The following is a 26,836-nucleotide window of genomic DNA, read 5'->3' as shown; positions in this document are numbered from 1 at the left end:
AAGAGTGCTGTAAAGGCAATACATGAGTCCCGGAGGGAATGGGTACTTGGAGTTGCTTAACATTTATTCATTGAAGCAGCAATGCCAATGATACATAAAAAGAGTCCCACTCAACCAGAAGGATAGTCATGGTTTCAACATGGGCTTCAAGGAGAGGGAGGGGCGGAACAAGAGTGGAGAGAGATGTGAGAATAGGCTTTAACCATGGACATAGAAGAATGTAAACATTTTAGGGTCAGGAAATGACTCAATTCAATATTCCCATGTCCAAATGAGACCTTTTCAATGGCTGCTGTGCTGATCTTTAATCATGGCCTCTGCTGATATAGAGAAAGCTCACTTAAGGGAGAAGAAATCACACAACTGCGGCTAGAGATGGTTGCAAAGTTCTGACTGAAAAAAATTCCCAGGAAAAAATAAATGTTTAAAAAAATTTTTTTTTTTGCAGGAAGAAACATCTGTATCGCTCAAAAAGCTTGCATGAGTGTGGGCATACAAAGAGGACAACATGATCCAGAAGCTTTGTGCTGCTAACATAGAAATCACCCCCTGGCAGTAAAGCTGAAAAAGGTAGCATGGGCCAATATGGTGAACCTCAAGGTTCCATGGGCCACTCACAGTTCCATGGAGCTACAGTACTAATAAAAATGGCCAGTCTAATAAAACAACAAGGAGTCTAAGGAAGCCTCTGAAGATGTCCATTTGACCCCTAGCCAGGAGGACAGCATTAATCCCCAAAACAGTCACACAGTCTTTGTCAAAGGAAGGTGCACTTATGAAACTGCATTTCATTTCCCACCAGGGTTTTCACATCTGCTGTAGAGATGGAAAGGAGAAGGAAGTGTATGGGTTGTGAGGAAGATGGAAATCTCTTACCACAAAAGCAGGGTTCAGCATAAAATAAAGAGGGGAGGGAAAAAAAAAGTGAAGGAAAAAAAGAGTGAAACAGTGGAATCGGCAAGCAAGTCAGGTAGCGGCAGAGACCCATTTCTTAGTAAATTATTATTCTGGAGTTCAGCACATTGCAATACGCATTTCAGAAAATGGGCTGTACTCAAGTACTGCAGATTTAACAGATTAACCAGTGAAAAGCACAGTATGGGACCTGCAGTGAGCCCAGTAACCAAGTACTTACAGTTGCCAATGGAGCACAGTATCCAGATATCAAGCTGCTACAGCTGTTTTTGATGGGTTTTCCTTCCCCCGCCCCTTCTGTCCCCACTGTCTAATTGGCTGCCATAGCCAGTAAGTACAGATGGGCCAGACTAGTCTCATAGGCAAGCTCATTCCATCTCCTTCCAGTGTTGGCATGGTGGGTTTTTGCTATCCTTTCAGAACGAAGACAGTTATATAGGGAACGCATGAACTGCCAGAGTTAGTTTAATTCACCTAGCCAAAGCACTATCACTGGGCAGGGAATGGCATGAACCCAACAACCTCTCTCCATAATGCATTAAACAGTCCTACACATCTCTGTATACTTCTTAAGTATTTCTAGGGTGAAGGGATATCTAACTGTTAAGAGGATGCTGTTTATCTGTTATGCAACAGTCACTAGCTGTGAATTTGGTTCACAGGAAAAGCACCTGGGTGAGAGGTAGCCAGAGGGGAACCAAGGAATCAGTAGCACAAAAGCAGATTTCATTCATTAAAGATACTGAAGACTGAGCCACTTACGCAGGTAGGGAGAGAGAGCAGGGCAGTGACTCATGGTGAACTTCACTGTGTGAACTTCCACAGTTGTCATGGCCTTCTTTTTCTGATTTTCCTTCTCCAGCGTGGTTGCCTTCCTGAAATTCTCCACCAAGCTCTTTGCTTTGGGAGTCTCCAGCATAGTGTCCACAAGGTAACTGGAGGTGGCCCATGCCACCACCATCATGCACAAGCTGAAAAGCAGCAGCAGCCTGAATTTGTAGGAGAGGTGAAAGATGACAGAGCTCAAGGCCATGGCCCTCTCTTGTTTGCAAGCCACTCCCTCGGCAATGTTCCTGATGCAGCCCTTTCACCATACACTTCAGAAGGGTGAAAATAAAGGATCCAGAAGGAATGTCACAATAAGGCAGGAGGCTGGGAGATATCAAAGGCTGCTGAGCCTCCTGTTGCTTTGGAATTCATGGAGTTCTGGTACAGTGATTGTTGGAGGGCAAACATCACGACTCACCCTAGACTAAAACAGAGAGAAGAGGTTATTTACATTCCCCCAGCTGCACTGTAACACACTCCTCCCGCCCACCCCATCGAATTCACTAGAAGAACATGGGGCACAAGGGGTGCTAACAGAGAAGCGGAAGCCGAAGCGGAGAGCCAAAGCAGCACTACAAAAAGTTGGTAGGGCACGAGACAGTAAGTCGAGAAACCTGGGTTTTGTTTCCATTTCTCCCACTGACCTGCTGTGTGATATTGGGCAAATCTCTTCCACTCTTTGGGCCTCTGTTTCCCCTCCCACTCTCTCTCTCTGGTCCTATTTAGATTATGAGCTGCAGCAGGAACTGTCTCTTACTATGTGTGTGTACAGTGCCCAGCACAATGGGGCCCTGATTTTGAGTCTCTTGGACTATTTCAGTACAAATAATGAACACCAACTGGAAGGCAGGAAGCTCTGCCTGGCCTGCCTCTAGCCACACTCCTGAAAAAAAGTTGAGGCATAACTGAAATTACCTCTCAGGAATGAAACTTGCTTTGCTTTAAAGTTTAAGGAGAGATGTTCTCAGGGATGCACCCCAGGAGTGAGCCACACAATGCTTGCTTAGTGTCAGAAATCCTTCCTTCCCCAGCCACTCACCATTACCACCTCGTGACCCCTACCCTCCACTTTCTTCTCATCTGCTCTCAGAATGTTGAAGAACTAGCTGGGAGGAGGCAAGTTTTCCTGTTTTTCTGAGTGGGAGTTTCATTTTCAAGTGAAATTTTTCCCGATGATACTGGCAGACCAGGTGCCAGCTCGTGCCAAGGTCCCAGGCCTCACTGAACTTTTACAAATGCATAACTGGAAACCAGTCTTGTTTACTTGTGTGTTAGCATCATCAAAAGAGATAATAGGTGTTAAGTTGATAAGAACATGCTTAGTGTTTAGACTTGATAAAATCCTTGTAGGATGTTACATATATTACTCTCATTTATAATCTCTCTATAGCCCATGGTACAAAATTATATTGAGTGTTTGCATTGTAAACCTCTGTAACCGTGTTACATAACAAACGGGAAAAGAAGCACTTATAAAAGTAAAGTGCTTGTCCTGCATACAAGAATAGCCCATTGAAAGCATTGACCTATTTTGTAGCATCAAAGGACAGAGTCTCTGTTGATTGCATTCCTTACTCCCTCCAGGAAGGAGAGACCTATGCATAAACTTATTCCATCAGTTTTGGACTCTAGAGAGGAAGAGATAAAAATCCCTATCAAGGAGAAACTGAATCTCTCTTATGCTATGTGGACTTGGAGGAGTAAGGACTTCTAAACATAACCTTAGAGATCCCCATGATGCTTGGCATGGTTTAACCCTGGGGGGAGGGAAGGTGGAGGAGACATTTTGAATTGTCAGATCGCTACATAGAATTACAGAATATTAGGATTGGAAGAGACCTCAGGAGGTCATCTAGTCCAATACCCAAAGCAGGACCAGCACCAACTAAATCATCCCAGCCAGGACTTTGTCAAGCCGGGCCTTAAAAACCTCTAAGGATGGAGATTCCACCACCTCCCTAGGTAACCCATTCCAGTGCTTCATCACCCTCCTACTGAAACAGTGTTTCCTATTATCCAACCTAGACCTCTACCACTGCAACTTGAGACCATTGCTTCTTGTTCTGTCATCTGCCACTACTGAGAACAGCCAAGCTCCATCCTTTTTGGAACCCCCCTTCAGGTAGTTGAAGCCTGCTATCAAACCCCTCTCTCACTCTTCTCTTCTGCAGACTAAACAAGCCCAGTTCCCTCAACATCTCCTCGTAAGTCATGTGCCCCAGCCCCCTAATCATTTTTGTTGCCCTCAGCTGGACCCTCTCCAATTTGTCCACATCTCTTCTGTAGTGGAGGGCCCAAAACTGGACACAATACTCCAGGTGTGGCCTCACTAGTGCCGAATAGAGGGGAATAATCACTTCCTCGATCTGCTGGCAGTGCTCCTACTAATACAGCCCAATATGCTGTTGGCCTTCTTGGCAACAAGGACACACTGCTGACTCATATCCAGTTTCTCGTCCACTGTAATCCCCAGATTCTTTTCTGCAGAATGCTGCATAGCCAGTCGGTCCCCAGTCTCTACTGGTGCATGGGATTCTTCCTTCCTAAGTGTAGGACTCTGCACTTGTCCTTTTTGAACCTCATCAGATTTCTTTTGGCCCAATCCTCCAATTTGTCTAGGTCACTCTGGACTCTATCACTCTAAGGATTTAGGCTGCAATTCATTTGTGTTATATGCTTGCTTGCTTGTAAATAACTCACTTATTTTTTCTAGTTAATAAACCTTTAGTCAGTTTATTACAGAATTGGCTACAGGCATCTTTTGTGAGATATCTATTTAAGCTGGGGTAAGTGACTAGTCTCTTGGGATTGCAAGCAACCTATTTTGTGATTTTTGGTGTAAGTGACCATTTATCACTAAGTCCAGCTTGTCCAAATGACAAGATAGACTGGAGAGCTTAAAGGAACTGTCTGTGACTCCATGATAAGACTGTTACAGTGATCCAGAAGTTCACATTTGTTACTGGGTTGTATAATTAGATTTCACCAACATATCACCAGTCTGGGGTGTCTGTCCTGTTTTTGACAGTCTGCTCTGAGGTAAGCACTCATGGTCATGAGCCACTCCAGACAGCATGATAGATCCAACCTTTTATTTCTTCCCCCAATCACCTCACAGGTTGCATGTCCAGAAGACACTCCCTCTCACTGACCCATGATCACATAGCTATGATGTTAATTTTCCATGAAACAGACCATACAAGGAAGAGAGAAATTAGACTGTAACTGTGGTATGTAGCCTATCACTTAAATCAGCTTCTGTACCAGATGACTGGAGGACAGCTAATGTGATGACAATTTTTTTAAAATGCTCCAGAAACAATCCCAATTACAGGGTGGTAAACCTAACTTCAGTACCAGGCAAATTGTTTGAAACAGTAAAGAACAGAATTATCAGACACATAGATGAACACAATTTGTTGGGGAAAAGTCAACATGGCTTTTGTACATGGAAATCATGCCTCTCCAATCTATTAGAATTCTTTGAGGGAGCCAACAAACATGTGGACAAGGGTGATCCAGTGGATATAGTACTTAGAATTTCAGAAAGCCTTTGACAAGGTCCCTCACCAAGGGCTCTTAAACAAAGCTGTCATGGGATAAGAGGGAAGGTTCTCTCATGGACTAGTAACTGGTTAAAAAACAGGAAACAAAGGATAGGAATAAGTGGTCAATTTTTACAACGGAGAGAGGTAAACAATGGTGTCCCCAGGGATCCGTATTGGGACCAGCTCTGTTAAACATATTCATAAATGATCTGGTAAAAGGGGTAAACAGTGAGGTGGCAAAGTTTGGAGAATATACAAAATTACTCAAGACAGTTAAGTCCAAAGTAGGGATGTAAATAGGGTTTAAAAATAGTAACCATTTAACCTATTAAAATTCTATTGGTTAAACGGTTAACCGTTAAGGAGTTCTGCCAGCCCCGCCGGGCACAGGGTCCCAGCAGTCAGCAGAGTTTAATTGTTAACTGAAACTGATAAGACTACTCCTGAGGGCATTCTGCGCCACAAATTAAAAATTCTGCACACAATATTTTAAAATTCTGCAAAATTCTGCAAGTTTTATTTGTCAATAAATAATTGCAGTCTCCAGGATGGCAGTGGGGAGCATAGGCCACTGGCTGCACGAAGGTGGAAGATCACCCTGCCTAGGGCCGTCCCTAGCTGTTAGGGGGCCCTACGTGGGGCGGGGGCGGGCCCCAGGCCTCTGCGGGAGAGGAGCAGAGGGTGTGCTCCAGGCCTCCGCGGAGGGGGAGGGGGTTGGCTTGGGTGGCAGGGGAAACCACCCCCACTCACTGGCAGCGCAGCTGGGGCCAGGTTGCTGCACTCCCGCTGCCGGTGAATGCAGCGGCCCAGCCCTGCTGAACTCTTCAGGGGAGTGGGGGCAGGGCTGGGCAGAGGTGGGAAGAGGCAGGGCTGGGGCAAGGAAGGGGTGAGGTGGAGCAGGGGCGGGGTTCCTGGGGAAGAGCCAGAGCAGAGGCTGGAGCAGCACGTAGCTGCGCAGGGCACCAGGAAATTTGGTGCCCCAAATTTCCTGGTGCCCTCTGCAGCTGCGTGCTTTGCTTATGGGTAAGGACAGCCCCGACCCTGCAGCCTCTACCCCCAGGACACGGACTCAGCGGTGAGGTTGCACCCAACCCTGAGATAGCATAAGGCCTGGGCCTGCCCCAGAAACACCCTGGGGCCCTGCCCTTCTGTGCCAGGTGCACCACGTATGGGGCAGCTAGGCTCAACCAGGCAGGATCCAAGTGTGGAAGGGCTCAGTGTGGGGGGATCCTGGTGTAGGGTGAGAGGATTCTATATGAGACAATCTGGGTGCAGGAAGCTCTGTGGAGTGTCTGTGTGGGGGAATTTGGATGTACAGAGGCTCATTAGGGGGTTCTAGATGCAGGGGCAATGGGACTCTGCAGGGGCTTCCAGATAAAGGCTGTTGGGGCTCAGCGGAGGGGTATGGGTGCGGGGGTCTCAGCAGAGGTGTGTGGGTGCTGGCAGAGTGGGGCTCGGTGGGGGGTCTGGGTGCAGCTAGTTGGCAGTCAGTGGCATGGGGGTCTGGATGTGGCGGCTCAGGGTGGTGCAGGGGATAGGGCATCAGGGTGGAGGGTTGAGTGCAAGGAGCTCAGTGGGGGATGGTCTGGGTGCAGGGATGGGGGTCTGGAGAAAGGGGGTCTGGATGCAGGGGGGCTCCAAATGCAGGGGTTGAGGTTCAGTGGGGTGGGGTTCAGGTATGAAGGGCTACGGGGCTTCTGGATGTACCGAGTGAGGTTTGGCAAGGGTGTCTGGGTATGAGAGGTCTGGATGCACAGGGGTTGGGTGGATGGGGGACCAGTTCTCCACACAGTTACCCCTCCCCCACAGCTGAGGAGCAATGGGGGCAGGAAGCAGGGGAGGATGCTGATCTTCCTGCAGCTGAGGGAGGTTTCTGGAGGTAGATCTGAAACAGCCCCAGCCACTTCTTGCAGGGGAGGAGGAAGTCCCATCCTCTCCTGCCTCCAACCCAGCAGGGAATAGCCGCAGAGAAGGCTCTGGCACCAACTCCCTGTAGTAATGAAGCAGTGGGAAAGGACAAGGTGAAGGCTGGTGCTAAGTGAGAAGAGGGGAGCAGTGAGAGACAAGGCCAGTGATACAGGTTGGATCAAACATAGACAGTGTGAAGAACAAGGAAAGTTATTTTGAACTGCTTCACAAAATAAAGGGGAAACCAGCAGAGCTGTCTCAGGATGGGGGGCTATGTGGTCACAATCTGTCTCCTCCTCCCACTTCCTCAGCTGGACACTGCTGAGTATGAGGGACAAGTCTGTGGCTGGCAAAGTGACCTGATTTTACCCACCCCTGGCTCCACCTTCTTTGGTCGGAGAAGAGGGCTCTTGCCTTTTCAGGGAATACCTTGGCACCTAGCAGCAGCTTCTCAGAACAACTCTCTCCTGCCCCCCTCACAGAGCTGTGGTAGGAGTGAGGCAGAAGCACAGATGAAAGGAGAGGGAGATGCTCTGCATAGCAGTTGCAGGGTAGAAAGCAAGGGAGGAGAGAACGCTACTTCCTGCAAAGCCCCAGGGTCCCCATTCCTGCTCCGAGAGGAAACTGGGCAAGGTTAAATGGAGATAAAAGAGGAGAACTTAGGGACCACAGGAAAGCAGAAAGGACAGTGGGGGGAACACTGCCATTCAGGTTTCAAATTTAGAGAAGGAAAGGCCCTGAGTCTGCATGAACTCAGGGGAGAGGAGAATAGTGCAATAATATTTGATACCTCCCCACTAAATATTTAGTTCCCATCTGCAAAAGCACGGGAGCAGAATCTCCCTTACAAAAACAAAAACAAGAGTAAAATTAAAGCCTCACCTCTTCTCAGTCCTTCCCCCTTGACTATCTCTCCTGCCCTTGAGACTGTACTCACTGATCTCTGTGTTCTTTTGTGGATTACTCTACACTTCACCATTACAGGGACACAGCTGAGTTAGCTTGGGCCTTTCATTTTCACCGTTTCCCCCAGAATTTCGAAAGGAAAATCACTGGAACATTTGGTAAAATGTGTGACAGTACAAGTCTCTGCAATGACCTCTGAGAACGGGAAGGACCGGTTTGGTTTCTTTTTAGGTTTAGAGAGAAATAAAACCTGCACCAAGGAGAACAAATTACATGCAAACAATTCACTGAGTCACTGTTGGTCACTTTCATCTCCACACTAATGCACTAAAAATAGAGTGAATGTGAAAGTGGCAGGATAAGCTGGCTGCCCAAGTATGTACCTAAAGTCTCAGACGAAAGCGTACTTGGGATGAGTAGCCTCTCCTGCTACTCACACTACCGTGGCTACTCTGCTATTTTTAGCTCAGCCAGATCTAGCAGGGTTATGTCAAACTGGAAGTTACACCTTCCACCAACATTACAGAAGGAAAACAAGAGGCGGCAGCTAAAGGTCAGCATGGGTAATGAGAATACCAGTAAAACACAATGCTTTTCATCACAGGAACTCCAAGTACTTTACAAATTAAATCCCCTAGCACCCTTGTGAGGTGGATGTCATCATCCCCATTTTGCAGATGGGTAAACAGGAATACAGAGGGGGGAATAATTTACTCAAGGTTCACACAGTCACTTATTAACAGCCACTGCACTATCCAGCAGAGAGTACTCCCCTCACATTTAAGGCACAAAGTCATAGAAGTAACTATATAATAATGGCATCTCAGCAGATCTCCTTGTGCATATTGAATCTTGCATCTACAAACTTTAGTGATGAGCACACAGTTTTATGGCTTTTTACTCCTACGGAGCAAACAAACTATGAGACATTGACTCAGAGTTTATTTCTCTTGCTACTTTCTCAGAGCTAACTAAACTCTGACTGCAGAATCATTGTTACTGGTGATAAGGCACATGCAGAAAAGTGGCCTTGGGGGTGCCAACTCTGAAGCATGGGGACACCACCCACCATGGCAAAAATGCAACCTCTGCGCCACGAGCACTTGCACTCCCCTTCCCCCCCTACCCCCCGTGCGAGTGATGTGCTGCCAACATTCTAACAAAGAATCTCTGAAAAACATTCTACCTCACTAAGGGCTTTGTCTACACTGTCACTTTACAGCGCTGCAACTTTCTTGCTCAGGGGTGTGAAAAAACACCCCCCTGAGCGCTGCAAGTGTCAGTGCTGTAAAGTGCCTGTGTAGACAGTGTACCAGCGCTGGGAGCCATGCTTTAACATTGCCAGTGAAGACGTGCCCTTAGCAACACATGGAACATTCTCTGGGTAAAATGTTCTTCCCCAAAAACATCCATCAGTTCCTCGCTCTCACCCCCTACAAATCAATGAATTCTTCCACACTCACCCAAGGTCTGTGAACTGATTGGTTGGGAACAGGTTCCCTCTGATAGAAAGGCTGAGTGATAAAGTGAGGATAGGATCCTTTTAGTTCTTGAGGTAGGTGTGTCTCCTCTAGAAGATTTCAGAAGATTAGGTGGGAGAGGAGATTATTTTAGCTGGTGGGGAAGGGAGTTGTGAAGGAAGAACAATGCTCCAGGCTCACTCTCAGTACAAACTCTTCAAATTGTAAGAGAGACAAGGTAGGTGAGGTAATATCTTGTACTGGACCAAGCTCTTCAAAACAGAAGTAGTTGATGAGAGGGACATGCATTGGCAGGGAGAGAGGTAGGCTGCAGTGGCTATAGGATTCCTACTCAGCAACTTCTTCCCATCTCTTCCTTATTTGTGACTCCAGTGGGCTGCACAGAGGGAAGAAGGGCACAAGAACTATACACAGCATCCCTCATTCACTGTTAAGTGTCATCCATAGTAGACACTTAACTGAACAGGTTGATGCACAAACAATTCAGCATGTCCTCATTAGCCTTGCTGAACTGGCTAAGTTTGGGCCAGTGTCCACACTGATTTGCCAAAACCAATTCAGCTACTTGTACATTATCCCCACCATGGAGGATGTTTCCGGAGCAAAACTCACAGCCCCACACCACAGCTGCAGCCAATAGTTCATTGGCTGAGCATCTCCATTTTGTCTCTCTTACCATGAACATACAAGCAGCGGGAGCTATGAGCCCTTTAAATCCCTGCCGCGGAAGCCAGTGCAGTCTGGCACGGTGTACTGGCTCTTGCCGCACCGGACCGGCTTACTTTCACCTCTGACTGGAATCCATCTTTAACCTGATGTTTTTCCATTGAGAAAGCGGGGGTGGGAACCCAGAGGGACAATATGCAAAAGATATATATAAGTGGGTGGAACAGAGAAGGGGAGAGCCATCATGAAGAATCCCCTAGCTACCACCTGAGTTGGAACAAGAGCTGTAACAGGGGAAAGAATTGTGACCAGGCCTGGGAGGTGTCCAGTCTGAGGGAAAAAACTTACTGAAGCATCTCTGAGGGTGAGATTATCTGTATTCAGTATTAGACATAAATTTGCGTGTTTTATTTTATTTTGATTGGTGACTTACTTTGTTCTGTCTGTTACTACTTGGAATCACTTACATCCTACTTTCTGTATTTAATAAAATCACTTTTTACTTATGAATTAACTCAGAGTATGTATTAATACCCGGGGGAGCAAACAACTGTGCATATCTCTCTATCAGTGTTATAGAGGGTGAACAATTTATGAATTTACCCTGCATAAGCTTTATACAGGGTAAAACAGATGTATTTGGGTTTAAACCCCATTGGGAGTTGGGCATCTGAGTGCTAAAGACCAGCACACTTCTGTGAGCTGTTTTCAGGTAAACCTGCAGCTTTCGGGCAGGTAATTCAGACCCTGGGTCTTTGCTGGAGCAGACGGGAGAGTCTGGCTGAGCAAGACAGGGTGCTGGAGTCCTGAGCTGGCAGGGAAGGCAGGAGCAGAAGTAGTCTTGGCACATCAGGTGGCAGCTCCCAAGATGGGGTTCTGTGATCTAACCCATTACAAGGGGGCTTTCCCTTCACTCCTTCCCGATTCTTGTCACGCGGACAGAAAGCAGAAGTCCAGAAGTACGAAGTGCAGGCAATACGATGTTTATTAGGGTTAGTTTCAAGCAAGCATATCCATTGCTCTGACACCACAGAGCATCTTCCCAGTGTTTTAGTTCTCCCCTCCTTAGCAGGCATAATTATACCTGTAATGCACACCTTTGGCCCCACCTCTTACTATCTATGGTCATGTTCCATTTTGGAGGGTCATGAGTCTGGGGGCTTCAGTACGACCCCTTTTATATTCCATGGGAGGGGTAAGGAGTGAGGTTATGCTTCAGTCAGGGACAGGAATTTCTTTGGCCTTTTAGTGTTTTTTATACTTTCCCCTCTCATCCCCCTTCCCCTCCCAACTGGTTGCTTGACCTTATTTCGGGAGAGGAGTTTGAGGCAGGACTGTCCTTCAAGCATATCCTTGTATATTACACTCCCACTTTGCTTAGTAACACTTTAGCTCTTCCCCCCCGCCCTCCAATCTGTTTGAGGGCAGACATAAAACAATGTCTTTGAACACACATATTAATAAGAATATAAAAATGTCAAAAATTAAATGGGCAAACAAGAGCCAAAATTCTATTTCAGGCAAATATACAAGCTTGAATATCATTAACGCTCCTAACAGTGCACAATTTATGTGGCAATGTCAGAATTACAGAGTCACTTTCTGCTGACAATGAACAAGAAACAGTTTTAAAATAAGGAAGACAGTATTATCCCTAAAGATATGCTGCCTGTCTGTCTCTGCTTCACTGCAGAGCTTCTGCCTAGAACCTCCTCCACCTCTGTACTACGTGATTTAAAGAAACAGTGCACATAACTTTCATTAGCAGCAACAGTGGCCACTGCACATCTTGTCTGCCACTCATAACACTGAAAATGGTATGAAGATACATGAAGTGCCAATGGCCATTGAGTGAGTGGTGAAAGGGCCACAGTTACAGCAGATGGCAAAGTCACTAACATTCCTCCAACTCTGGTTTATGAAATAACACTGCTTATGTGCCCTTTGGGATTCTTGTGAGACTCGAGAGTCCAGCCGCTCTAGCACTCCTTTCTTTGGCTCCAAGTCCCACTCTGGCTATGTTCTACTGCAGCTCTGCAGCCATTATGTGCTGTGGCTTTGTTTAACTGATGTCCAAGGTGGTGACCCCGCAGGTAGTTCTGTGATGAAGGTGTGATTGCATTGTTTAGAGCATGAAGTATTACCTGCACCCATACATTCGCAATGTCAGACCTGTTGGCAAGAGTACCTCCCTTCTGCCACAAAATTACCAGACCATCTCCTGAGCCTGTAAATCTTGACACACTCACTGGTTTGGAATAAAATCAGACAGGTGAAATGTTACAATAATCAAAGACCGGGAACACTTCCCGCTCACTTCATAGTCACCTGAAGCATGTGCCAAGTGAACAATATATAAGTAGAGCCATCTTGAGCTTTCTGCTGGGAAACAGTTCAGCAGCTGCCTTTTCTAAGGCTGGGATTCACAGGCTGCCTACTAGGCGACCACTGAATTCTGGCTCTGAAGTTCATTCTAATCAGCTCAGGACTTAATGCACAGTACTGTTTTTGAACAGAGGAAGCACCAGCTTCACAACATTTAAAGAAGACCTGCCAATTGGGTGTTTTCCTTTTTTGGCATCTTTGTGATGGATAAAGGCAGCCTGAAAAGTGGTGTTTGTTTTTGGTGAGGCAGGGGGGTTGCCTACTTGCTTTTAAATTAGAAACATACAGGCTTGTCAAGCCTGTAAGATTCTATAACCTTTATCTATAGTAGGGGAATTTTTAAAACATTTCCCATCATTGTTAATACAAATTCAGCTTCACTGGTGTTAGCAACAGCTGAAGCACCAAGTGTAAATAGGCTGCCAGCAGCCACTGGTATTTTACATGCTATATGGATTAGGTCTGTGCTGAGCCTGGTACCTCTTGATCCACCATGCTGCTTCCTTTCCAGCACCTCATGGAGGCTTCGCTAGGTGGCTACCCAACTTGGAGCATGTGAGGTTACTGACATAACCTGTAACCGTATAGATCACTGCTATATATTTGCAGCAAATATTGTACAAAGGTTGTTGTGTGAGGTGTCTATGAAAATGTTATGATTTGCTGATTATGATTATGCTATCTGTATGGGTGTATCATTTTTGTAGTTGAAGTTATGAATATTAGCTATGTATCTGAATATCAATGTGTTTTAATTCTAAGCAACCTCAGTGAAGCATTTGGTCAGCTTCTTAAGAAAGAACTATTCTCAGGAAGTGCCCAATCAAGAAACACTTGGCTGACAATGAACTTTGGGAGATGTCAATCCCCAAAGCAGAGCTTTCCTGGGAATGTTCAAACTAACATGTAAACAATGGCATTGGCCTGTAAAGAACTGAGTCATGCATGGACATGTGGCTTGCCTATGTGACTCCAGGCTTCATCTTGCTGCTGTAATCTTCCACAGGGCAGAGGATATAAGAGGCCCTGAAAACTCCTCCATCTCGTCTTCAATCCTGATTCTGACTTCTGGAGGGACTTTGCTACAAACTGAAGCTCTGAAAAAAGGACTGAATGACCCATTCCATCTGTGGATGTATTCTAGAGACTTAATTTGAACCTGCAGTTTATTCCAGCACTGAACCAAGAACTTTGCCATTAATGTATGTAATTGATTCCATTTAACCAGTTCTAGCGCTCGTCTATATCTTTTTCCTTCTATGAATAAACCTTTAGATTCTAAAGGATTGGCAACAGCGTGGTTTGTGGGTAAGATCTAACTTCTATATTAACCTGGGTCTGGGGCTTGGTCCTTTGGGATCGGGAGAACCCTTTTAATTTTACTGCGGTATTGGTTTTCATAACCATTCGTCCCCATAACAAGTGGCACTGGTGGTGATACTGGGAAACTGGAGTGTCTAAGGAAATTGCTTGTGTGACTTACGGTTAGCCAGAGGGGTAAAATTGAAGTCTTCTCGGTTTGGCTGGTTTGGTTTGCCTTGGTGTGCAAAGGAACCCCATCCTGGGGCTATAACTGCCCTGCTTTAAGCCATTTCTCCTGAACTGGTACTCTCAGTTGGGTCCCACCAAAGCCAGCATCATTACAGAGTTATTCCTCACATGTGCAATGACAATGATAAGCAGGTCAACCTTTGGTATGTGGCTGATCAAGTGGAAGTGAATCTCTTCTAGCAGTGGGTCACCCTGACAGTCTGTTAGCTGATCTGTGGAGCAGAGTGTCAAGTAAGGGAACAGGTGTCCCATGTGATGGGATGGGGCTCAGGGTGTGAGAGGGGCATCAGGTCTCTTCCAGTTCCTCTCTTCAGACTCCAGGCTGGAGGTGGGCATCAGTGGCTACAGGACTCCAAAGCAGTCGAGCAGCAGCTTGGCCCTCACTCCTGTCCTCCTTATGTGCTGCTAGGGTGACTGACCAGGCTAGGGTCACTGCCAGTTTGACTTTTCTGTTAGTCATGATGTTCTTGTGAATTTCCATGGCTGCCAACACTAGGCGATTAGGTTTACAATTGTATTAGTAGCACTAAAGAGTCCTCATGCTTCCACTCCTGGTTTACAGTCCCAACCAACCCCTTTTGACCACTCCCTCTGGGGTTCTCTGGAGATTGCCCAAAATCTCACCTTGCTCCTTGTTGATGGTATCTCTACACAAGGGCATTCATGCATGCATAATGGTGGTCTATCAATTCTTTGGCTTTCATTATGACATTCCAAAATGCTGGAAGACTAATGCACTTCTCAGTACACTGGTTCAATGAACACCAATACAAGCTCAATAACGTGGTCTCCATGTGCTTACACTGAGCCACCAGAGGGACCCGAACATTGGTATGGAGATTTGTTAATGCCAACACAGTTGCAGTCACCAGTACTCAACCCACTCTCTATTTCTCCATTTCTTCTGCTCCTTTGAGTATGAGCTGCAGGCTACTGAAAGAGCACTCAGAGCATATTAGGACAGGTAGTGAAGGCAGAGAGAATGCATGCAGCAACCCCAGGGAGTAGAGAAAACAAATAAGAAGTGAAGAGGTAATCGAATGAGGAGAAGAAGTAATGGTGATGGATTAACAGCTAAAGGAAGGGAATAGCTCAGGGCTTGGCTACACTAGAGAGTTGCAGCGCTGGTGAGGGGGTTACAGCGCTGCAACTTAGGATGTGGCCACACTTGCAAAGCACGGCCAGCGCTGCAACTCCCTGGTTGCAGCGCTGGCTGTACACCCGGTCGAGCCTCGGGTGTAGGGATTCCAGCGCTGGTGATCCAGCGCTGGTCAGCAAGTGTGGACGCCCACCAGCGCTTTTATTGACCTCCGGGGTATAAGGAGGTATCCCAGAATTCCTGTCCACAACAAACTGGAAGAAAGGGAGAGCTCGGAGTTCAGGCAAACTGCTTATTTAAAAAACAAACACAGCTCCTGTTTGCTGAGCGAGCTGAGGCAGGCAGGGGAATTACTTTGGAATGTTCACAGCTGTTTGCTTGAAGAGAGAAACAGCACGCTCACACGGCAGGGGGGGAGGGGGAAGTCCGTGTTCAGCAGTTGCTGATCTGGTCTGACGGGTATTTAGCAGTATATAATTTGCATTTAGTGAATGAGAGAGGAGTGAGGGAAGGGAGTTAGAACTTTTAAAATGATTGAAGGTAGGCACAGTCCTTAGAACTTGCAAGGCAGGGAGCTGAGAACAGTGTCAACTCCAAAAATCCATTCTGTCTCCTCCATGCTCCCTGTCACATTCCACCCCACCCCCCTCTTTTGAAAAGCACGTTGCAGCCACTTGAATGCTGGGATAGCTGCCCACAATGCACCACTCCCAACAGCGCTGCAAGTGCTGCAAATGTGGCTACACTGCAGCGCTAGTAGCTGTCAGTGTGGCCACACTGCAGCGCTGGCCCTACACAGCTGTACAAACACAGCTGTAACTACCAGCGCTGCAAAACTGTAAGTGTAGCCATACCCTCAGTCAGGAAGAGGCCAAAGAGGAGGAGGCAACAGCGGATGAGAAGAAAAAAAAACAAGACAAGGAACAGGGATGAAAAGAAGACAAGGAAGAAATGGAAAAAGGTAAGGGAAAACAAGGAGGAAACAAAATGCTGAGATTTTCACTGAATATTTCACTTCAGCTCTGAAAAGTCATTTTCCCACATTTTGCTTAATCTCACTAGCAGATATACCACACCAATAAATTTGAGGAAGGAAGGTAACAGGAGGCAAGGGCAAAATATTGTGACTGATATAACTTGAGTCAAATCACTGCTCACTCTTGAGTTTGAAACTAAGTTAACAGGGTAGAATTTGTTCTTTAATATTGCTGGCTGAAACATCAGTATGTTCCACCCAAATTTCAAGTCCCATTCAGTTGTCATTTAATACGTTTGCCTTATCTGATCTTTCTATTCCTCTAGTGTCATTGTCATTTCTACTGTACTACTCACTGAAGTAATACTTCATATGATGTCCTGACTCCCAACTGTGGTCATTAAAAATCCCCTTTACATAGAAGAAGGCATTGTTAACCCTGGTATTCTGGTCAAATTTCAGCTCACATATTTACATTTTGCCTACCTAAATTCTTCCTCTAGTTTCTACTAGATACAATATTCGTCTTCACTATCTTTCATAAACCACTGTGTTGCCATGCATCATTAAAAAACTGATATATTTCTCCCCGGAGATCGTTTCCCTTAGTTGGTGGGTGAGTTATCTTTGTATATAGTGTGATTTGCAAAGAGCTCTAGGATACCTTGGGATGTTAAGTTAAATAAAGTAGTTATCTTTATATAGCTTTTAACATACTGGAAATGTACTCTGTTTAAAGGCATTTGACCAAGACCAACTTACTACAATCATCTATAGGCTTGGTTTCATTAACAGCAGATTTCACTTCAGAGAATGCATTCCTTTAAACAAGGTAAAATAGCTACCCACACCTGAAGTGTGCATGTGTCAGTTTCACAGTAATGAGACCTCTGACACCTTCATGGTACCCCCACTCAGGTCTCATGCCTCAAGCTGTCACCTTTCTTGGGGTGGGAACACGCATACCCTCTCCCTCTAGACTGGGGATTTAGGCTTCAATTCATCCTGTAACTCACTGATCACCTTAGCAAGTCTGAGTTTATTTCAGCAATAAAAATAAATAAGAAGGAAGGAGTTTCTGAGTAAATTTGGAGCTCTGATGTACTCTGCTTCTTCCCCACTCGCATTTCAGTCTGACTAACTCAGTCAGGGTAGCACTGGGATATGGAGTCGAACTGAGTTCTTGGGAAGCTGAATGGATGCAAAGAGGTCTCGGAGGGAACCCCAACATATTTTAATGAAAGACTATGCATGACTCAGTTTCCCTGCTCACCTTATATTGTAGGCTAAAAAGACAGAATGACTGAGCCAGCTAAGATAAAAGCGAGAATACCCAAAGAACCATTTACTATAAACAAGATAAGTTAGGAATGTAGAGATAAGGTAAAGAGTAGGTCAAGCGTGGACAATGATTGGTTCCTGCAAAGTAACCAGTCCAATCCAAAAATGTGTAATGCGATGTATAGGAAATCTAATGAGATGTGTTATATATAACTTCACAAACTATATATATATATATATAGTTAAGTTATAATTATAGTTATATTATATGTATGTATGTGGCAGGATGGGTGCTGAGGAAAGCATTTGTCAGAACTGATCAGGTATCTGCTGGCTGTGGAACTTTATTGAGCTGAGACCAGAACCACATGCAGTGACTGGTGACATAGGGTGGTACTGGAGACATGGCTATAGAAGGTCTGAATGAGGAAGGAGATAAATCTGTGGGAAGTTTCCCCTTACCACTATGAAAGTTCTGCTCACTGTGGACACTGGTAAACCCACATGGGTGTACAGCTCTATAAGAAAAACTGGGGACTGAGGGAACTGTGTATGGCAATGCATGTAGTCATGCAGAGGTGTGTGATCAAAATGAAAAATGTCTCTGAGATTCAGTACCAAGTATACTATGGCACCAATGGCACTGCCACATCAGGCCCATACTCGAAGCCCACGACTGCAAGGGGGTGCACAAATATGTTTGGCACCAGGCCCACACAAGGTTAATCCAGCCCTGGCCAGCTAGCGTACTATTATATAAACTTTACAGCAAGAACTCGTACCTCTAAGGCCCTGCAAATATGGTTCTGCCTGCATCTATGTATTTTAATACAGGACAATTATTCCTCATGAATATGGATACCAAGTGTGAAAGTAGAATGAATTATATTGTGAAAACAGAAAGGATTCAAGAAATGCTGTCTGTACCTTTAAGCACAATTGTTGGAATGCTGCAATCCAGGTGTCAGGAATACAGACATTAACATAGAACAATTGCACCGTTTAAGGGCAATTGGTGAAGTATTAGCCTTAGATCAATAAGAGTTAGTAAGGAAGTAGGATATGCATGCTGTGCCCCAGGTGAATTTTACTGTTTTGCTTTCTTTGTCCCCTTTGTCTAATTCCCGCTCTTTTATCTGTATAAATAAGACTGTTTGGGTCTTGCACAGCCACTCACATTATCTGGGTGTTATTGGCGGAGCGCTGCGCTAATAAAACAGAGTGGTCTGACAAATATTGAGTCCTGATTCTAACTTTGACACAAGATAAAACTGTTGACTTTGCAGTTAGATAAACTCCTCTCACAATAGATAAACCTGAATACTGTGGGCAGAGATAATTGAGAAACATTCACAGACTTCCAATTTTATTTATTTTGTTCAATACCTTCACAAACTACATGATAAGGAATCACTTCCCCCCCCCCCCCCGCCGACAACGGTGGTAGAATACTTACCAGTATACAGCAAAAACATACTGCAGTTTAGGACAGGAAGCAAAGAACACCATCATACCCAACTGAAACTCCATGGGAAAATACAAGGAGGTAAAACATAATTATCCAAATTTGAATTTAGCCAGAACACCAAAGTGAATGGTTTTACCAACAGTGCTATCAGATTTTTGAGAACTATATGCGTCAGATGTCAGACCCTCCTTTTCAAGACAGACAAATACCAGGATAGGTATTGCAAACCACATCTCTATATAAAACTGCAACCAATCCTGCCAAACTAAACAAATTAATTTGCCCATCCTCCAGGTACAACATATATCAGTGACATTTGCATACTCACACACTGAGTTAGTGTATCCACAAGGGTCTCTGATACCAGTCAGCTCTGTGTTTTTGGGGAATCAGGGCACAGTGTCTGGCCTCTCTGACCCATGAGGGACGCCCTCCACCCCCGCAGGTTTCTCCCTGAAGCAGTACCGATCAGAGAAAAGGCTTGCAGAGAGCAGTGAAGGGCACTGGGAAACACACCTAGATCCATCCTGACAAGAGTGACAAAATTAAGACATCTCTATTTGCATACAGAATAGAGAGCAGAGACAACTACCTTAGTCTCATCTGCATGAAAGATGGGACAGAGATTAGCATACAGAATGAAGAACAGAGAACAGCACTTAACTCTGGGACCAGAAAAGCAGGGAAGCACTGCATCATGGGAATCTCTGCTCCAGAAGTTAATGAACCTATGCCTGCCCACACCCAGCTCAGCAGTTATCAGACCAATTCTAGTAATGAATCCTTGATTGATATCCAAAATATGGAAGCTGCCTAATTGCATTGTGAGCTCCCTGGAAGAAAACACCACCCATAGCCAAGAGTGATCAGCTCCTATTATCTAGTCTAAAGAAAATCCTTGAGTCATCAGTTTGCCCATAAACAAATCTAGTGTTCTCCCCTGAATTGTTGTTTCTCTACAAAAACTCCTACCTATGCTCAAGTAAGCGTTCTGATGCTTGGATCCAAACTATGCATCAGTTCCACTGAAACTGCATCTTCTCCTAACTGATCGTGCTGGGGGTCAGGACCCTGAGCTACCACCATTACCTGGGAATCTCAACCAGTTCAAGCCTCATGGAATAGGTGGAGATCCCCCTCTTTCTCTCTCTCTGTTTTCCTTTCTACCTTAGGTATTAACCTTAATGTATGTTATGTTGGGTTAGCCCTCCTTGTGTAGTTATCACTATTATTCAATAAATAGCTTTTATGGTTAAGCTGGTTGCTTCTCTCTCTCTTGCTGAACTTTACTCTTTTGTGTTTTTAGTTTCCCCCATTTATTCTACAGCAACGCTTCTTTACCTAAGCTAAAGATCCCTTCAGCGCCAAATACTGTGGGCTTTGCTCATCAAGTAGGTTACTACCAGTACAATTGAGATGTGAGAGTGGGGATAGGGACATGCTGAATCTGGGACATATTGGGGGGAGGGGGCAGCTTGAAAGTGCTGCTTGATCCAGCCCATTGAGCCCAGGGACATATAAGGGGTCAGCTTAATAATGCTGATTGACTCGGTCCGCTCAGACTTGCTCTGTTAGTGTGTGTGTGTTCATCCAGATCTGGGACTAGAGGAACCAAGCCCTAAAGAACTTAGGTCCTGCAGGATAGCTCCACTGGGAGAGGACTTGCATAAGGGAGAATTAGAGCTCCATATGAAAACACACGTGACACAAGCAGTACATTGATAGAACTACAGAACCCCCCTAGAAGAGTAACCTGAAAAATGATCATACCCCAAAGTAACGGGCTAATCTGGTAACAGCTCCTGCAGAGACAAGATCTCCCCATATTCCAGCCCAACTAGTTCAGCAAAGCACTGGAGAAGGGGAAGAATCCCACAAAGCAATCTGGATGGGGAGCAGCAGCAGAGCAACTCAGGGATTTGTACAGTGGCAAATTCTCTGAGCCTGATCATTTCTGCATAATCTAGCCCCAGCCTTCCAACCACTGCCTACTTTATATCTTGCATGACAGCATGCTGACAGCTCCATGAAAATGGGCTCCATGCTGTACAGGGGATGTCAAATACACCCTGTTCAGCGGAAATACACCAGTTCCACTAAAAGAGGGCCCTGCATACCTGCAGAAGAAGGGATAAAATTCAACCCATACTGAAAAACACATTTGGTCCACACATGCTGTAGCAGGGACCGAAGTATAGAAGAGTTCTTGGGACAGCGTTTATCAGATCAGAATTCTGCAGTTTACAATTCAACATCTGTACTCAAACTGGATCCCCAAAGTTGAAAGGAGGTTATTGCTGAGGGCAGCACGGACAGACAAAATAACATTCTGACCCTCAGCTTCCAAGGAGGTGATCTGTTTACCAGCAACTCAGTAGAAATACTGACTTATGGTATCTGCTTATCATGCAGGACAGTCACAGCTCCTGAATTCTTAAATGCTTATTCCAGCCCCTTCTCACAGGTTTTTCAGGTCAATACATGTTTCAGCTTTCCATTAAGTTAACTCTAATTCGTGTCACTGCTTTAGGGCACTTCCTTACAAACTAAGTTTAATTTCCTCTCCACCTTTTCCAAAAGAAAATCTTTTCAACCAACTTTTCAGTCTTCACCCAGAAAGGGAACACTGAATTCAATGGCTATTAAGTTTCCACCAAGCCCCGCCAAACCAACACCCCCCTCCTCCCCCCCCCGGCTTTATCTTTTCAAACCAAGAGGAAGCAAATACATTAGATCTACTTACTGCTGCTGCTCTCTTTCCTGTAGAGGAGTCACTCTGTGCAGAGTTATGGAGATTCCTGTGTGAATAGCAGACACTTCTCAGCCATGAAACCCCACACCACAAAGAGACCTTTGTTGCTTCGCACATGCCAGGAAAGAGTCAGCTCAACACTGCAGGGACCATCGGAAAAAAAAATTAAGTCAACACTTTCAGCCTTTTTCCACCTCACAGGCCACTCCCTCGTCCCTTCCTACATGCTCCTCCTCCCTTCCTCACTCTCCCCCCCCCCCCTTCTGAGTGTGTAGAGAGCTTCTATCTTCCAAAGCAGACAGCAATATATTCTGGAGGCATGCAGATAGATCCGGGAGGGCAGCTTGCCAAAGACGCTACCACAATACAAATAATGAACAATAATAACAGTAAGAAGTCTGGATTGTGAAGGATTAAGAGCCTCGTAAACACAAAAGAAGATTTTCACCTGAACCCCCATAGCCTCTGTCCTTATGGAGATTCTTCAAGTAAAGCTTCTATCATCCTTACCTACGTTAATCTGCCTAGCACCATCTTCCAAACCCTCCTCCCCAGTCACACCCACAGACCTCTCCATCACATTGTCACTATGTCTACACTGGCAAGTTTCTGCACAGTAAAGCAGTTTTCTGCCTGTAACTCCCAAGGTGTACACACCGCCAAGCCACTTAGTGCAGAGAAACTGCACACTTACAACGCTGTACAACAAACACCCCAACGAGAGGCGTACAGATTTCTGCGCCAGGGCTACAGTGCCACCGTGCGAGTGTAGACGCTGTGGTCAATTACAGTGCTGTGACTGGCCTCTGGGATGTCTCCCACAATGCCTGGCCTCAACTCTCTGGTCATCGGTTTGAACTCTACTCCCCTGCCCTCTTGTGACCAACCGTCAGCTCCACCCCATACATTCCTTTTGAATTTTGAAAATCCCCTCCCTGTTTGCTCAGTGATGTGTGCAGTGGTCTCAGCGCATCTTTCCAGGTGGCCATGCCTGCTCCACACACCAAGTGATCCCCCGCTTGGAGCAATGCCAAGCCGCTGGACCTCATCAGCATTTGGGAAGAGGAGACTGTACAGTCCCAGCCATGCTCCAGCCATAGGAATTGTGAGACCTACGGACAGATTTCACAATGCCTGACAGAAAGGGACATCACTGGGACACATTGCAGTGCAGAGTCAAAGTGAAGGAGCTGTGGAATGTCTATCACAAGGCGCAGGTGGCAAACCGCCGCTCCAGTGCTGCGCACACAAGCTGCCGGTTCTACAAAGAGTTGGACACGATACTCGGCGGCTCACACACGAGTCAAAAGTGGACTGAGCCAGGAGGAGGAAATCTTGGACAAGGATGTGGAGGAGGGAGACCCAGAGGCAGAGGATGACTCAGAGGTCAGAGATGCATACAGCCAGCTCTTTTCTATCATGGAGGAGGCTAGCCAGTCACTGCTGGTGGATGTTGGCGAAGTGCAAACAGGAGAGCAGGCCCCCTAGTAAGTGGATTTGATTTTGGGAGTCGCTGAAGCGAGTTGGTCAGGGGAAGGAGGGTTGCAGAAAGCAGGCTTGTCTCCCACCGCATGCCTAGTCTGAGCAGTGGAAGAGGCTGTTGATAGGCTCCCTCACTTAACGGGAATCTCCCTCAAAGATCTCCAGGAATCTCTTGTGGAGATACAGGGCAGAGCTGCTTTGTTTCTTGCCCCATTAATGGTAACTTTCTCATGCCACTGTGCCATCACTGTGGGGGGAGGGGGGACCATTGCTGCATACAGGCGAGTCATATGGGCCCAGGGCAGAAGCCACAGGCTTGGAAAAGACCCTCCCTTGATTCCCTGCTCACCCTCAGCAGCAAGATATCTTCCATAATGATCACCTCCTGTGGAAAGTGAGGGGACAGGAATGATTATCAGCCCCCCTCAAAGGGCTGGCTCTTCCCAAGAGCCACGTGCCCAGTATACAGCAGAGTCTGAGATGAGTGATTTACCCTGCCCCTGCGGGTATGCACCATTTTGGGGGTCTTGTGATTCGTGTGTGCTTGCCTGGGGTCAGCCAGTTAGTGACAGGTGTGCGAGTACTGGCTGTTTTACATCACTGAATCAGTGTTGTCTGTGCTGCAAACAATACTGCTTCTGTAAAACGTTGCGTTTAAACTTCATAGAGATGACCTTGGGAGCCCAGCCTCCTGCTTTGTTATTAGCAGCTGAACTGCTGCGCAGTATTAGAAAGCAACCAAGAAGACCTAAGGAGGACTTTCTGCATGAGGTCATGATGCACTTCGCTGCTGAGAAAAAGGAATTGAAGGAGTGGCGGGACAGCGAGAAGAGGGACTGAAAGGAGAACGTGGCACACCAGAATGAAGCCACGGAGCAGTTCTTAAAGGTTATAGAGCGCCAGGCAGACACACTCCAGGACATACTAGCACTGCAAACCAAGCAGCTCCACACCCACCTTCCCCTGCAGCCGCTGTCGCAAAAGTCTCTCTCATGCTCCCCCCAGACACTGCCAACATACTCTTATCAACCTCCTGGTTCCAGTCTATACCCACGGCATTCCACTCCTCCCCCCTCACAGTCCAGCACTGTGGACCCCCACTAACCACTGCACTCAACACCCATCCCTCTGCAGTTTGGCCCTGCTGAAGCACAGTACCTGCTGCATTGTACTCCAAAGAAGAAGGCTGGATATGATCCCTGGACAAACCTTTAGCCATCCCAGGACCCCTCCTCCTCCTCCTCCTCGGACCTTCCCTTCCCCCACCCCATCACTGCTGATTTTTTTTTTTTTTGGTTTGACTCTCTCCTCCAGTTGTTGTTTTGTTTTTTTTTTAATAAAAGAATTGTGTTGTTTTGAAAGCAATCTTTATTCTATTAATTGAAAGCAAAAAGAGCCCTGCAAAGCAACATACAATTATGTTAAACCCACATATTGCATCATCTGCACCAATCACCTCCTAGCATTACAAGCACTGCACTCCTGAGCATAGCAACAAATATTAGTAGCTTTCAGCTTCAAATTGCTGCCTCAAGGAATCCCTGATCCTTATTGCCCCGCACTTTGCCCCTCTAATAGCCTTGGTCTCTGACTGTTTGAACTCAGCCTCCAGGCACTGAGCCTCTGTGGTCCAGGCCTGAGTGAAGCTTTCACCCTTCTCTTCACAAATATTATGGAGTGTACTGCACTCAGGTATAAACATAGGAATATTGTCATCAGCCAGGTCCAGCTTCCCATACAGGCAGCGACAGTGGGCTTTTAAATGGCCAAAAGCACACTCAACAGTCATTCTGTACTTGCTGAGCCTGTTGTTGAACTACTCCTTGCTGCTGTCAAGTTGCCCCGTCTATGGCTTCATAAGCCACGGCATTAAGGGTTAGGCGGGGTCTCCCAGGATCAAAATGGGCATGCCACTCATGACGTATTAGTCAGAGCAAGCTGCATACTGATCAATAGTTCAGGATCCATTCCTGCAGACTGAAGAAGCAGGGTGTGCAATACAGAAACTGTTGAAAGATTGTGCCAAATGTGGACAGAAGCACAGGGATTGCTGGGATGCGAAGCAATGCATTACAGACAGGACCCAGACAGGACCCAGGATGCCCCGTGAGCTTCTCCAGCTTCCCATAACTCTTATCAGCAGAAGAGAAAGAGGTGCTCTGTGGAATAGCTGCCCAAAGTACATCGCTCCAAATACCACTGTAACTCCCAGCGCTGTAATTCTGGCAGTGTAGACATGACAGTGTAGACACAGTGTAGACATGCCCTCAGTATCAGCTAGTCAAAGTCAGTCAGTGGCATGTCATCAAGGACAGAGTTTTGTGCTCCATACTTCTCTTCAAGTGCACCCCAACAGCCCTGGCAGATTCAGTGAGATATAAGGCTTATCTACATGAACAATTAGTTTGTAACAAGCTGGGCTGTGAATCTAACCCACTAGCCTGCCATGCACTAACTATCTGTGTGGATCCAGCTGACATGCATTAATAGTTTGTTAATGAGCTCTGACTTAGTCCCATTTAAAAGAGGACTAGATCAAAGCTCACTAGCAAACTGTTAATGCATGTCAGCGGTGTCCTCATGGACAGTTAGGCCATAGCTGGTTAGTATGGGGTAGAGTCACACCCAGCTTGCTGCAAACTAAGGCCAGGTCTACACTTCAAATTTACATCAGTATAACTACATTGCTCAGGGGTGTGAAAAATCCACATCCCTGACCAGCATAGAGATACCAACCTAATCCCTGGTGTGGACTGTGCTACATCAACAGGAGAGATTCTCCCATTGACATAGTTACCACTTCCCATGGCGGTGGATTAACTATGCCAATAGGAGAAGCTCTCCCATCTGCACAGTACCATCTTCACTAAAGCAGCTTTAAGTGTAGAGCTGCCCTTAATGTTCATGTAGACAAGCATACAGGGTTTATACCCAAGACTCCTGGTGTAAGAACTGGCAAGGCTAGAACCTAGGGCCATGGGGGTTCTGGGACACTGATGCCTCTACATCACCACTAGAGGCTTAGGCTAGGTGTCCTCGGGAGGACCCCACAAAACTAGGCTCGGCAGGAAGTACTGCCCCTGAAGGACCTGACTGGTAGCCCCTGATAGCCACCAGGTGGGCTGATACCAGTATATAAAACCAGGAAGCAATGATGGGGAGCTGTTTGAGCAACCTCCCTGCTTCTGCTTCAGACCCTGCTAGCAACAGATCCTAGACTACAGCTTCCGACCCTCGTTCATCCTTGGCCTCGCTATTTGATTGCGGTCTGTAATCTGATGCCTAACCCCAGTCTCCTGGTAACCTGACCCTGCCTGCCTCTTGACACCTGACTCTTGGTCTGCTCTGTCTCTGACTGACCTCCTGACATCTGACCCAACCCAACTTCTGGTGCAACCACTAGGTCAGATTGCCTATGCCCCAGTCATGACAACTGGCTTCTATTTTCAGCTCTGCCACTCACTCTGTATGTGACCGTGGACAAGTCAGACCGAAATTTTGAAGAGTGAGCTTTGGGCTCCTTGGTTTTAGGATGAGATGATTTGAGTCTAGTTTTCAGAGTTGTTGAACCCCCACAGCCCCAGTTAAAG

At 46.2% G+C, this 26,836-nt stretch overlaps 1 protein-coding gene across 5 annotated transcripts in view; it reads right to left on the bottom strand.

Annotated features, from left to right (window-relative positions):
- Positions 1-21,852, bottom strand: part of B4GALT4 (beta-1,4-galactosyltransferase 4) — a 44,720-nt gene extending 22,868 nt beyond the window's left edge. For 2 of the 5 annotated variants that reach the window (XM_050960758.1, XM_050960781.1), the window contains exons 1-2: positions 9,569-9,787; positions 1,678-2,167 (exon numbers count right to left, since the gene is read on the bottom strand). In XM_050960758.1, coding sequence (XP_050816715.1) covers positions 1,678-1,948 — 271 coding nt within the window. In that variant the 5' untranslated portion in view covers positions 1,949-2,167; positions 9,569-9,787. Of the gene's footprint in view, positions 1-1,677; positions 2,168-9,568; positions 9,788-21,755 lie in introns of those variants that run through there. The other 3 variants (XM_050960763.1, XM_050960769.1, XM_050960775.1) reach the window with 3 other exon arrangements.
- Positions 21,853-26,836: the final 4,984 nt, after the last annotated feature.

This window comes from Gopherus flavomarginatus, chromosome 1, assembly GCF_025201925.1.
Source record: "Gopherus flavomarginatus isolate rGopFla2 chromosome 1, rGopFla2.mat.asm, whole genome shotgun sequence".
Classification (NCBI taxonomy): domain Eukaryota; kingdom Metazoa; phylum Chordata; order Testudines; family Testudinidae; genus Gopherus; species Gopherus flavomarginatus.
The sequence above is the reverse complement of the archived record's forward strand: the minus strand, read 5'-3'. Positions and strand labels throughout refer to the sequence as shown.